The following is a 13987-nucleotide window of genomic DNA, read 5'->3' on the forward strand; positions in this document are numbered from 1 at the left end:
GTTGTTAATTGAATATTTTTTATATACACTTTTTAAAAAATTGCTTTAATAAAAGTTTATTCGATTTGCAAGTGTTAACGTTGTAATAATTTTAAATCAATACTTCAAATAGTGCGGATAATCGTTTTCGGCAATATCCAGAACTGTTTAAAACCGGACTAATCGAGGAATTAAATACATACAATAAACTGGATTTTCTGAATAAACTGAATAAACTGAATTTTTCGAACTGGACTATAAAGAAGAGGTGTTAATCGAAGCTGCACTATACGAGGTATTGCCGTATTTATGAAATGTGAACAATTTGACATACACATTTTATTGCAGATAACCGTATTTATAATTTCATATTTATCTGTATCATCATTTTAGGCACACTTAACACACTTATAAATTGTTACAATTGCTATTAATGACCTTTCATTATTTATATCTAATTGTTATTAAATTACATTCTTTTTTTTTATTATCTGTTACTCTTTATCAGGCAATGACAATGATCTTATTATCAGCGAATACAAATAAAAGATAATACAAATTATCTCCTCCATTGATAAATCTAATATATTCTTAAACAATTCACATTGACAATTACATATATTAATATGTATTGAAAAAGCTGATAACCATATGTTTTACTTAATATATATTAAAGTGAATCCGATAACAAATGTATGAGCACACTTAAAAATCTATTGTTATATAAGTGGCAATTTCTTTTTGTTCCTAAATTGTGCTCTTTGAAGACTAAGTTGAGATTTAAGAAAAAGATTAATAAATTGATGATTTTACTAAATATATATTTAGACTTCTGAGAATTTCAATGGTACATATTTGATTCATAATATTCCTTGACCTATGACCTATTGACTCCATTATCTACAAAAACTGTCATACCATAACATATCATATAGTTGATTTAAGAATATATTTTCTCTAATAATATCAATTTCCAAATTAAATACTTGAAAGTTTTTTACTTAGTTAAATATTACCCATAGTTTTACAATATATATACAGACAATTTGAATATTTTCAATAATAGTTTGATGTATTTATTATCAGTTATTTCATAAATCCAATGCAGGATTTGTTATTCTTCAGAATTTGTTAGTTTTTGAAATGTTATTAGTTATTCACGGTTAGGCAACATATGTTTCATCATATAAAATATTTAAAATGTATGCGTTGGAAGAAGAATAAAAAAGCATTATTTGTCAATATCTATATTAAAATAGATCCATATCAAATATCTATAAATATAGATGATTACCTGTTATTCCACTCGTATGGCATTAAGAATACTTATCAGTAATTTAGTTCATTTTCTTATTCTTGGTGATTTTCGTCTCCTGTAATAAACTTATATCATGACACAAATATATATACTTAGTCTGTATCTAACTGGCCTAATTTGGTTAGTCTTTGTACTTAAAAGTTTGATAAGTTCTGAAAAAAGGTAAGATAATTGAAGCAGCGATTTCAGAAACTATTATTCTATACTTGGAGCTTGGTATATTTAGCCTATGTCGATCTGAGAAAATTATGCCAGCCTCGATCTTTCCACAGACTCTGATAATTTAGTTCCTACTCAGATATAGAAAAAGCAATCTTGTTTACTCATAACTCTCAATATACTTGTACATACTTTAGATAAACAAGGTTGGCATATAAATAGCATGTTATAAATATATATTATGAATGGTACAAATATGCCCTTAACTACCTATTAGCTAGTAACAATTTTCAATATAATTATCTTGTATATTTGGTTGCAGAACTACTCCAAAACTCTTATATTATATGGTTTGCATCACCAATAATAAATAGAAATCTGAACCTGTTAATTTTCTGTTTTAGTCAATTCATGATGCTTCAATTACAATTACAATTTATTGGTCATTTTGACCTAATAACAGAAGTATTTTTGTCAATTAATCAATATTCTATACTAATTAAAAATGGTCTCAATCCTTTTTACAATAGATCCATAATAAAAATGATTAATTCTGTTTTATTGAGCTAAAACTATGTAAAAAATGCGGATATTTTTTTAAATTTTATTTTAAGTTATATTCTCACAATTTTATAGAGAGCAACACTTACTTTTTAGTTTAGTTTCAAACCAAATTATTTTTTTATATATTATATTTAATTCATATTAATATATTATACATATTTAAAGACTATAATTAATTGAGTAAATATGTTATTAATAATTAGATTTAATTTGTAAGTAGTTTAAATAACTATGATATAGGCAACCATATTATCGTTTACACAAAAATCGTTATTAACTTTATTTATGTATTTTCATCAAAATTATCTAATTTATTTTATAACTATTATTATTATACATTGAAAATATAAGAAATATTAATAATTAATAGAGTTAAAAATAATATTTTTTTAGGTTAGTGTACACTGTGCTTAGTTCATGACCTTCCGAAACCGTTTTGAAACCTCTCTTGTTTCCATGACGTCTGTTTTTTAGTAAGTTTGTAAACATCAGTTTGTCAGGCGGGGATAAAGAGTACACAGAGTAAGAAATCATTCTATTTTTATTTGTAGTGCACTAAACATCGTTTATCGTTCTAAAAAATAATGAACGCCACGAAATTGACCACAACAATCGGTAGAACAATGAGAATGACCACTCGTTCGATAACAACATCACAATCAAGGGAGCTTCAATACAAGCTTGAAGATTGCAAGGATCAGAACGTTTTCAGAATCGAGCTGGCTCCAAAAACATATGCATATATTGAGTATGATAAGAACAACACCAGATATGATTTGAACCATACCAAAGTCCCAGAGGAGTTTGAGGGCCAAGGCATTGGGAAATTACTTGCAAAGGTTTTATGCACCTACTGTAAAAATCAATAAATCATTCATATTAAGTTAGATACAAACATATTTACACTATGTGGTTTATATATCATTATTATAAAATTAATCGTATTTTGATTTAAATTATTGCTGTTATCTAATGTTTTTTATTTGTTTTGTTTTACAGAAAACCTTTGATCATTTGAAGGCTGAAGGCAGTAAATTCGCTCTACATTGCGATTTTCTGGTGCATTTTTACAACCAAAATGAAGATTTGTATGTGAACAACGTAGTTTCGTGAACGTGAGCCATGGAGTTCGAAGATGCCTACGCCTTCATTCATTTCTCCCTTCGGGAAAAGCTTCACCAACAAATGCTGCTTCTTTGTAACGATGCTTTGAAAAAGTTTGTAGGTGAAATAAAGTTTAATCTCTATCGTGCGTTAGCTCTGAACCTAAACAATCGCTTCAGCGAGTCTATAAAAGAGCTCGAAGTACTGAAATCCGAAAATGATATCAGGTTGGCTTCAACTGTTGCTCTCATTTACACCCACAAGAAAATGGGGAACGTCGAGAAAGACGTTTTCGTGAATCTCGAGGCAAAATTGCGAGAATATCGGAATGTGGCGACTGCATCGGATTGGACGAATGCCGCCTTTGTTCTTTACACGCTTGGAAAAACGGAGAAAGCTTTGGAATACATCGACCGCGCTTTGAGAATAAATCCAAGTACTAATCCTCTCAAAGGATGGATCCTGTTGAAGCTTCGCAAAACGCAGGATGCAATCTACGTCTTTGAGCAATGTCTCAAGGAGAATAAAAGGAGTTTAGATTCGACTCTCGGATTATCGCAAGCTTTCTTGCATAACAAAAACCACGAGGAAGCTTTAAATGTCGCTAATAAAGCCGTAGTTCGGTTTCCATCTATGAACATTGCGCTTGTTAATAAGTTGATTGTATTATTCACCGCTCAGGATTTCGATCAAGCTAATGAAACGCTTTTAAGAATTTTATCCACCGATGATAATAGTTATACAGCATTAAAGATCGAGATCCTCATCATGCTTTGTAACAGCTCGAATTACGAGGATATTGCTTTGAAGATTAATGCTTTCGTGGATCTCTTGGAGAGGCTGGAATCAAAGAACGGCGAAATTCTTGCTACCAACGGGTTCCTTTTCTCGCGCTTATGCAACAGGAACAAGCAAATATTGGCCGAAACGTATAACATGCTTGAAAAATCCGTGTATTTATCGAGTGACAATGTTAACAATTTGATTGAATTTGGATATCAGTGCATTTTGCAAGGAAAAATTAAAGAAGCCATAAAGTATTTTAAAACTGCTTCGAAAAGCGATAAGACTTCTTTTGACGCGTTGCTAGGAATGACGTTATGCGAGTTTCTCGAAAATGGAAAATCGGAACAGATTAAGCAGCAATTATTCTTTTTGCTCGAATTGCAGGAAAACCACGAGAACCATCCTTTACTATTGTTTATGCGGGCAAAATTGTCGGAAAACGCAGATTCGGCCATTAAATTTCTTGAAGAAACAATCGCCGAACAACTTAAAAACGTTACGCCGTTAGCATTTGGTGAGGAGTATTTACGTCTCTTGGATGCAGATTTTCTGTTGGGAGTAATCAAAGTTTACATAGAGTACGCACCGAAGATTTCATCGAAGAAATCTCTGGATAAACCTGACAATATAATAGTGAATTCTTTAAAATCTCTAAAGGTTCTCACTAAAGCTTGCCCTGGATTATTGGAAGCTCAATATTTGTACGGAAAAATTCAATTCCTTAACAGCGATTACTCAGATGCTATGGCAACTTTAAATTTTATCATTGAACGTGATCCAACTTTAACTGATGCACAATTATTGATTGCGCAAATTCATTTGAATAATTCTTCTTACGAAAGAGCATCTCAGTGTTTGGAAGTTGCGTTGAGTCATAACTTCAAGGTTCGCGAAAGTCCTTTCTACCATTTGATTCAAGGTTTGATTGAAAAACAGAGGAACAATTGGGATGAATCCATCAAGAGTTTAACTACTGCTTTAAGCTTGACGAAAATCCGAGACGTTTCAGCGGATAAAGCTACAATTTATGTGGAACTCATAGATAGTTACACTAAAGCAAATCAGAATCATGAAGCTTCGAATTTGATTGAACAGGCTATGGCTGAATTTCAGAAGACACCGGAAGAATCACGGATGATGATATTGAGTGCAGATTATGCAGCGAAAATGGGGAACGTCCAAAAAGCAATTGACGTGCTGACTAAAGTGAATCCCAACGAATCTTACTATTTGAAAGCAAAAACACAGCTGGCTGAAACTTATTTAGTGTATAGACAGGATAAGAAAGCGTTTATGGCGTGCTACAATGAAATGGTTCAATTCAATCCCGGACCGGAAAGCTTTTTATTACTCGGGGACGCTTATATGAGAATCCTGGAACCCGATAAAGCTTTGGAAGCGTACAACAACGCATTGCAAATGAATCCTTCCGATCCGTATTTGACTTCTAAAATGGGGAAGGCTTTAATTGATACACACTATTACAAAAAAGCTGTTGTTTTCTACAAAGATGCCATCTCTTCTACAGCGAATCCCGATCTGAAATTGCAGTTGGCCGAATTGTATATGCAATTAAAGGAGTTTGAGATGTCGGAAGTGTTAATCACTGGAGAATTGGAGAATAGCAAGAAGGATGATTTGTTGTCGCTTCAATACAGGACAAAGCTTTACAAACTATTGGCTGAAGTTAAAGAAAGGGCAGGGAATGTTAAAGGAGCTATGGACGTGCTAAAATCGGCCAGAGATAATCAAAACAGGGTACGCAAAATATTAGCGGTAGAACAAGCAGGTAATATTTATTTGTTTTATATTTAACAACAGTTATTTACAATTTATAAACAAATTTTAGTTATACCTGTGGAAGAGGTTAATTGTTTGATACAATTGAATATGAAATTGGGAGAACTTGCATCCGGCTTTAGAGATCACGAGAAGGCGATAAATCATTACAAAGATGCGTTAACTGTTTCCAATGATAATCCAAAAATTTTAGCTGCTTTGGCCAAGCTTTACATGCAGGTAATTTTTTTAATAGGTTTTATTATTATTAGTAATATCACTTATTAATACTTAATACAATTTTAGATCAATTATTTAGAGCTTTGCCAGCAGACATGTGCGAATTTGCTGAAGTTGGACGCTGACAATGAAATTGCTTCAGTTTTAATGGCCGATATTGCATTTAGAAAGGTTGATTTCGACATGTCCGTTTTTCATTTCACTCAATTAGTGAACAAGCAGCCTACTAATTGGGCTGCGCTAGTCCGATTAGTGGAGGTTCTAAGGCGTACGGGAAATTTAGATGAGGTTTCGCAATATCTACAATTAGCCGAGAAGCAGTTGGATCGACCCCAAAAGGAACCAGGTAACGATTTATTTTTTTTTCTTCAATTTGAACGACAATAAGCAATTATATATTTATGTAGGTTTTTGTTTCTGCACGGCTTTATACCAATGGTATTCTGGTAATTTGAATGGTGCTTTGAGGAATTTCAACAATGCGAGGCAAGATGCGGAATGGGGACAAGAAGCTATCTATAATATGATTGAGATCTGCTTGAATCCTGAAGATGAATTTTTGGGCGAGCAATTCATGGATTCTGATGATTTGGAGTATAGAGATTCGAGAAGCATGGCTTTGAAAACAGGTTTATTTGTTGTAATTTTGCGATTAACAAGATTTTTAATGGATGTTATATTGATTCTAGCCGATCGGTTATTGAAAGAATTGAAGCAGAAAGTCGTACATAGCATGGGGGATGATGAATTGAAGTGCAGATTGTTGGAGAATTTCTTATTGATCGCAAGCAAGGATAAGAGCAATGTGGAACAGGCTTTGGAGGACTTTATTTCTATTGGTTCTATGGAAGCTTATAAGGACCACGTCGGTCCTATATTGGGGATGGCGATGGCTTATAGTCTGCTGAAGCAAGGACAAAGGGCAAAAACTCAATTGAAACGAGTTATTAAGAACATTTGGACCTTTGAAGAAGCTGATTACATTGAAAGATGTTGGTTGCTCCTCGCCGATTATTACTTGCAGTCCAATAAATACGAGTTGGCTGCAGATCTTTTGAAGAAAGTTCTTCAGCACAATAAAGCGTGTTGCAAGGCTTACGAGTTTTCTGGTTATATAGCGGAAAAGGAACAGAAATACAAAGAAGCAGCTAATCATTACGAAGCTGCTTGGAAAAATAACGGGAGAAATAATCCGGCTATTGGATATAAATTGGCTTATAATTTGATGAAGTGTAAAAGGTATGCTGACGCGATTGATGTAGGTCAAATGGTTTATAAGAATCATCCGGAATACATGAGGATCAAGAAGGACGTCCTGGATAAGAGTATTAATAATTTGAGAACTTAACAAGACTTCGTAGCAAGTAGCAAATCCGTCCACTGTGTTTATTAGATTTAATTTGTCACATTAATAAACATATAATATTTCGCACTTACTAAAGCAAAATTTATTTTCTTTTGAGGGGCGATGTACTGTTTTCTGGAGTTTAATTTTGTTTTATTTTGCCACGTGTGAGCCGGAGGGAATGTATTGTTTTGGCAATTGGCTCCTGTGATATTGGCATTGGCCGTTGGTTCAATAATAATTTGAAGTTCAGTTGATGAGAATGTATCGGACGAAGCGCAAAGTGCCGACGACGGTTTCGTGGGCTGGCTCGGATGATATTATCCAAGTGCACAAGTTTGAAGAGGAGCTGGAGCTGGTGGAGGGTGACGAGGAAGAGTTGGTCCGGGATGAATGTCACGGTTAGTAGTAAGCTTTTAGAGGTTTAAATACATGATTTGTGTGGCTGAAATCGCGCCGCAGAAGGCTAACGAACTGGCGACACTTACGACTGCTGTAGTTGTCCCGGATAGGGATACAATAGTCCCCATGCATATGGACAGTATGAATTGGGCCAGAAATACCATGCTGCCTACTAGCGCGATGTCCGTTCCTAATCCTCGCACTTGTCCTCCAATTATTCCTGATCCTTCTTTGTTGGTCTCGAACTAAAGATAGGAATAAGTTAATTGTAAGTTTTCGCACTGCTTTTAACTTTCACCGTTGATGTCGAGTGGTAATGGGCGACAAGCAAGTAGGGCATAGTGAACAAAGTTGAGTACATAACTCCGGCCGTCCAACTGAATAAAATTACCCCAACTTTGTGTTTAGTTAGAGCCATTAGTAGCATTCCCGAGGAGTAAATCAGCAAGCCGCCCACATACACCTTTTTCGCGCTTAAATGAAGCTTTAAAAAATGTTAATTGAATCTAAATAGAAATAGTTCTCACCCGAAAATCCGTATCAACTTTTCGATTACCATGGAATAACATGCGCAGGATAATGAGTACATTGACATACCCCAGCATCCGAATCGAACGCCTTCCTCATACAACAACCTACTTTCGCTTCCCTCCAAAGCCTACAATGTATAATTTTTAATGAAATTGCTTTCGGTCCTATACATCTTTAATTACCGTTGGAGACCCATTAAACACGGATTCCCCGACGAAATCAGTAAAGTACAGCGAATAGCAGACGTGCGCCATCCAGCAAAACAGATTCGTCAAACACAAGATTCTCAAGCTGGACGGCATGTAAATTATGCTCTTGAGATAGGTAATTAAGGACGCATCTGGATGAATGCTTTGCTGCCTGACAACCCTATTCCTCACCCAACCCTCCTCACCGTCTCCGTCCTATTAATAATAAAGGACTAATTAAGAAATATTTGAAATGAATTAATTAAGAACCTCGTCGACAGCTCCGTAAGTTTCTCCGACACCTTCCATGTTTATATCCTCGGGTTTGCTCTCCAAAACACTCAACGGCATTTCCTTAAAACTCGTCAATGTGTACGATACGCATATCACGAAAATGAACGTTATTAACGTGAATACGGCCCTCACATGGCCACCCAATAAAATTCCTGAAAATTTATTGAAGTTTAAATGCAATTACAATATTTATTACCTTACCTAAAGCGGTGACATCCCAATTGATTCCTCCCAAGGCGTATCCAAAAAATCCACCCAAACCAGCCATTATGGTGAAGGTGCTTAATCCTTTTGCGTGATCATCTACCAGTTATACATACATTAATTGAAGCCATCACATTTAAGATTAAATTTTACCTTCAATGGTGACATCCAATAAATAAGTTCTAGCAGGGCTTTGACAAGCGTCCGCATCGAAATCTAGTAGAACCGTGCCTAAAATAGTAAAAAATACACCCCATGGATGAGAATTAGGTATTTGAAAATCATCCATCTCTTCATCCACTTCGGTATAATTGAAGGTTTGAGCGGAGGTGCGGTGCGATGAAATCTTCATCGAATAAGTTTCATTGCTCGGTAAAGGATCTCCTAATTTGTAACCGATAAGTTCACCGTTGGGCACCAATATGAGGCCTATAATTACAGTTGTTAATTTATCACCGCACAAATAGTTTATTTAGTTTACCTAAGAGAACTCCAATAGACATGGCTATAATAAAAGGTCTTCTCCGTCCGAAGCGCATATTGCATTTATCACTCAGTGAACCCAAAATTGGCGTCAAAAAGAACCCAATCAACGGCGACAAGGCCCAAACCAAAGTCATGTGTTTATGTTGGACACCAATTTTCAACAAAGTAGGAGAAACGAAAGCCGTTTCAGCGGCGTAAGAGAATTCAATACCCATTACAGCTGCAGATATCCTAATTAACTCCTTTCGGGTTTTTCTCCTAAAAGAAAACAAATATCCCGCAATAAATTAAACTAATAATTTGAAAAGATACTACCTGTAGATGTGCGAAAAGTCCTGGTTTTCCACTTGATCGCAGGAGTACAGTTTATGCTTCAGGTAATCCAAACAACCGCCCGGATATTTCTCTTTGTACTCAGTCCAGGATTCGCGTATCGAATCCCTGGTGGTGTGCCATCTGCCCAAAGGGCCTTGGTATTCGTACAGCTTCTCGGCCATTTCTCCACTGGTCGCGGATTCATCTCGCGCTTCCTGAGCGACTGCTGTGCGCGCGATTCGTTTCTCTTCTTCCTCTGGCGCGCGATAATCAAGAAACCGTACAATTCGATTTGGGTCAAAGGACTAATTGGATTTAACTCCTCCGTTGGACATTTCCGTGCAATAAGCAAACTAAAAATACTGCTCTATTATATAACTCTTAGTTAGCTTCATATTTTGTTTTTCCATGTGAGTGGGTTAGCGCGTAAGGAACTGTTTATTTGCATGTAAATTCGGTATTAGGGATTTCGATTCCAGTTTATATTGGACTATAAAGAAGCGAACGTCACTGTATTCTCATTCCGTAGTAAATACGTTGGGATTTCGTAATGCACGGATAAAATGTCATGGGGATGAAAAAGAGAGGCCACTAATTGCGATGTTTGGAAGAGGATTTGCTGGAATCCCGTGGGATTCAATTAAACGACAATTTAATAACGAGCAATTCGGTGGACGCAATATTATTTGTGTATACAGTAATACCTCGATTAATGATCATGTGAGCGTACGTATCGCTTAACGAAACAACGATGAACGGAGTAATTTTATGTTCTGCATATTATTTTTTATAAATATGTACTTTTGAGCTTTTGAAATTTTTGATATTTTAAATATGAAATCTTCTTAAATCATTTAAAAGACAAATTATGTTAGAAAAAGATTTATTTTTTGACAATTAAAGAACATCACATCCAGAATGCCACCTCTTACATTTCTTTCAAAATCTAGACAATTCGCTAAAAATGAATCAATAATTTCAGTAATTGATAACATTTTATTCATATTTATTTTTATGGTTTGTTCGTTTTCAAAATCATTATTTTCAGATTCTCTATAAACCTTTAAATTTGGGGCTTAAGAGTGTTTGGGGCCTCGGCTAATACTGTTTGGGTGCCATCGGCTAACACTGTTTGGGGGCTCTCGACTAATACTACTTGGGGCCCTCATACTGTTTGAAAGCTCTCAACTAACATTTGGAAGGCCCTCGACCAACACGGTTGGTTTGTGTTAGGTGTATTTTAATTTTTATGTTTTTCATTGCAAAGATGTGAATCATGCAGCACATCTTCAATATCCTGCTGATCCACACTGTTAGTTCTACTACATTGACAACTCGTCCATGTCATAGTTTTATCAGTCACTTCTTTTCAAACGCGTTCGAATTATATATTTCTTCTAAAATTTAATAATCAATTGAAAGGTCCTATTTTGTAACTTGCAATATTTATATCGAAACAACGTTAATTTGAGTATCTTTTAAACAAGGTCCTTACTGTATTTATGATTGAAATTGCAGAGCACGCGTTCATCAGAATCGAACATGAGAAGGCCTGGAAGAATTCCGTTTGCACAATCAACCTGTGGTCATTTACTTATTTATATTGTTGTTGGGTCTGTAACCTTCTAAATGTTTACGAGTTCGACGGAGGCAACAAAACGATATTGATCGCTGTTTTAAATGGTGCGAAATACAAATTGTTGTGGCGCAAAATTTGCATATCACCTACATCTCCTTCACCATTGGCCAACCCATAATTAGGATTATATCATAGAAGAACAGATATAAAAACGAATTATGTAACAGCGTGAGATCAAAGCTCTTGTTAGCAAATTAATTGATTAAATTTGATAATTTCACAAGTTTCACATCAAATAGGAAGAAGAAACTATTTTTGTTATCCGAATTTTATGCTAAATTTGTTTTCGAATTAACCTAAATATTTTCTATTTCTTTTTATTGATGAACATCAATTAATGAATTAAACAAATGCAATTTTAATGTAATGTTTAGATTAATTATAGAAGATAAGTAAATGAAATTATTCGGGGATTATTAATTAATTATATAATTGTAATACAGAAATACATCGAATAGTGCGGATAATGGTTTTCGCACTGTTTGAAACCGCACTAATCGAGAACCGTATTAATCGAAGCCGCACTATGCGTGGCATTGATTACATCTTATAGATTTTCTTCAAGTTGATCATAATTATTAAGAAGCAGTTTGCAAAAAAAAATCTGAAATATAAAGTATGAATATTTCAGGTAATACTTTTGATTTTTTTTAGAATTAGACTATATTGATTTAAATTAGATGACAAATATTGAATGCTTAATTAGTAATTAAGAGTAAAATCTTATAAAAATATCCAATATTTCTATACTATATAAATTATGTTATATTTCATTAATTCTAAACTTATCTATATAAAATTGTAAAATGTAAATAATAATTAATGCGTAAAAGTTATTTATAAACGATTTAGCCAGACACATTTTAAAAGAAAAATACATTTGTTATTTCTAAATCACTTATGATAAAATTATTTCAAGTGATTTACACTCATAATAGACAATAGCAAATTAGTAAATACGCAGCTACAATTGAAACCAGCTGTTTGAATCATTAAATTCACTGATAAAACTCATGTAAAAATAATTACGATAATTTCGATGTAATCGTGAACTGAAGTGTAAAAACGAGAAAAAGTGAAATATGAGCTATTGTTAAAGGTCACTTGCAAGGAAAAAAATAAATAAGTAAACGTCAACCGTGTCAATAAACATAAGACCTTTTCGTAATTGAATTTTTAGCACCGTGCAAAAAGTATTAAAATATTAAATAATTTGCGATCCGCCAAGATTTATATCTACATCAACAGTTTTCCTTGGAAATGTCACGAGTTGTTCGGGTCGACATCTCGTTTAACAAGATTGATATGAATTGGGTTATAGTAACAAAGTACTCTTCCGAAGCCTACGCTGGTAATTAATGATGCAACATTAGTATCAATCATGTTAGGACAACAATATCTCACTTAGAATTTATGTTCAATTTGAATGAATTTATACACTTCTATGGTCCAGTTTTTCCTCTTAATTTCAGAGAGGTAATACGGAGTGAGAGATGGTGTTCAAGTTCGATCGATAACGTAAGGATTATTAATAATCTGGCATTTAATGCTGTTTTTTTTTGTACACATTTTTTACTCAATAGAGGTCGTATCTATTTCTACGGTTTTATGCAAATTACGCGTCAGGACCAAACAAGAGGATAAAAAAACAACAATTGATAAATACCTAGTGACAACAGTCTAAGGTCGATGTCAGTAATACCTCTTCATTTTGGGGTCAGATGAGAAGGGTGACGTAGTTCCGGTCTACGATTGGTTTGGTGAGGAAGAAGCAGAAACAGGATGTGCGTTTCGCAGCTGGAGATCTATGGCGTCTTTACCAAATTCGCAGACCGGTCAAGAGAAACTTGCTTGCGACTCTCTTCTGGTCTTGACATCCAGATTTGCCGAGGTCGTGTACTTGGTACTTAGGATAGGTGCGAACTCGATTTGAATAAATCTGTTATACAAGCAGCCGTTCGCTCGCAAACTCAGCAATTGGGCCAAGCGAAAACGAAATTTGCACACAAAGACGCCACTCGTTTCTCACTTGAATCATTGTATAACGGGGATTCCCCAAAATAATATTCCATTACATAATCGACATATGCATATTTTATGCTAACAACAAATTTAATCAATCTACATTAGCTTTTTAGCACATTGTATTTAAATGTAATATTAGTTACAATTAACAATAATTAAGTAAATAAACAATTTTTTTTAATATTAAGTTTTTCGAAATTTGTTTATATTCTCTAATATTACTTGCTTACATATAAAATCATTTACTAAATACATTAAATCAAAGATAGATCATAATTTTACATAACAAACAAAACTTTTTATATATTTATGATTACATATTTTTACGTCTTCCTAATTTATCGAAATAATCTATAAAAACCACCCTAATTTTATCATTAAAATGCATATTAAATATAAAGCATTTCCAATGGTCAGAAAAATAAGGTACATTGAAGATATGCCTAATAGTTTTAGGAATTCTGCACAATGTATTCTGTAAAATTGTCGTTTCATTAATTCAATATCCTTACTTCCTTATTTTTCATGATTATCAAAATATTGCTTGTTTATATAAATAATTTATCAAATAACTATCAATTTATATTAAATACCTAATTACCTAAGCAATATTAAAGTTGTAGTTAACA

The 13987-nt window shown here is 33.9% G+C and overlaps 2 protein-coding genes across 4 annotated transcripts; one reads left to right on the top strand and one right to left on the bottom strand.

The window, feature by feature from the left end:
• Positions 1-2419: 2419 nt before the first annotated feature.
• Positions 2420-7775, top strand: LOC108560937 (tetratricopeptide repeat protein 21B-like). Of its 3 annotated transcripts, XM_017918664.1 has the most exons (7): positions 2420-2493; positions 2572-2859; positions 3020-5699; positions 5760-5929; positions 5996-6275; positions 6337-6558; positions 6619-7775. In XM_017918664.1, exons 3-7 carry the CDS (start codon positions 3143-3145, stop codon positions 7275-7277), a joined length of 3888 nt encoding a protein of 1295 aa, XP_017774153.1. In that variant the 5' UTR covers positions 2420-2493; positions 2572-2859; positions 3020-3142; the 3' UTR covers positions 7278-7775. The 3 variants fall into 3 exon arrangements, with proteins under 3 accessions (XP_017774153.1, XP_017774151.1, XP_017774152.1); XM_017918662.1 differs by having other exon boundaries at positions 6337-7775; XM_017918663.1 differs by lacking the exon at positions 2572-2859 and having other exon boundaries at positions 2479-2542; positions 6337-7775.
• On the bottom strand, positions 7691-9876 carry LOC108560938 (proton-associated sugar transporter A). The gene is made up of 9 exons (XM_017918665.1): positions 9695-9876; positions 9375-9637; positions 9047-9322; positions 8891-8992; positions 8666-8841; positions 8390-8611; positions 8204-8334; positions 7975-8149; positions 7691-7921 (listed from the first exon to the last, which is right to left on the bottom strand). The coding sequence occupies exons 1-9, from the start codon at positions 9874-9876 to the stop codon at positions 7691-7693; spliced, it is 1758 nt and encodes a 585-aa protein (XP_017774154.1).
• Positions 9877-13987: the final 4111 nt, after the last annotated feature.

Source organism: Nicrophorus vespilloides, unplaced genomic scaffold, assembly GCF_001412225.1.
Source record: "Nicrophorus vespilloides isolate i.1.1-1 unplaced genomic scaffold, Nicve_v1.0, whole genome shotgun sequence".
NCBI classification, from domain to species: Eukaryota; Metazoa; Arthropoda; class Insecta; order Coleoptera; family Silphidae; genus Nicrophorus; species Nicrophorus vespilloides.

Excerpts from the sequence above, each read along its gene's own strand:
- LOC108560938 (XM_017918665.1), bottom strand. The coding sequence starts at position 9,876 with ATGGCCGAGAAGCTGTACGAATACCAAGGCCCTTTGGGCAGATGGCAC. Across the intron at positions 9,638-9,694 it reads GACTTTTCGCACATCTACAG|GAGAAAAACCCGAAAGGAGT; the intron begins GTAGTATCTTTT and ends GTTTTCTTTTAG. Across the intron at positions 9,323-9,374 it reads GTCTATTGGAGTTCTCTTAG|GCCTCATATTGGTGCCCAAC; the intron begins GTAAACTAAATA and ends CTGTAATTATAG.
- LOC108560937 (XM_017918662.1), top strand. The coding sequence starts at position 3,143 with ATGGAGTTCGAAGATGCCTACGCCTTCATTCATTTCTCCCTTCGGGAA. Across the intron at positions 5,930-5,995 it reads TGGCCAAGCTTTACATGCAG|ATCAATTATTTAGAGCTTTG; the intron begins GTAATTTTTTTA and ends ATACAATTTTAG. Across the intron at positions 6,276-6,336 it reads TCGACCCCAAAAGGAACCAG|GTTTTTGTTTCTGCACGGCT; the intron begins GTAACGATTTAT and ends ATATTTATGTAG.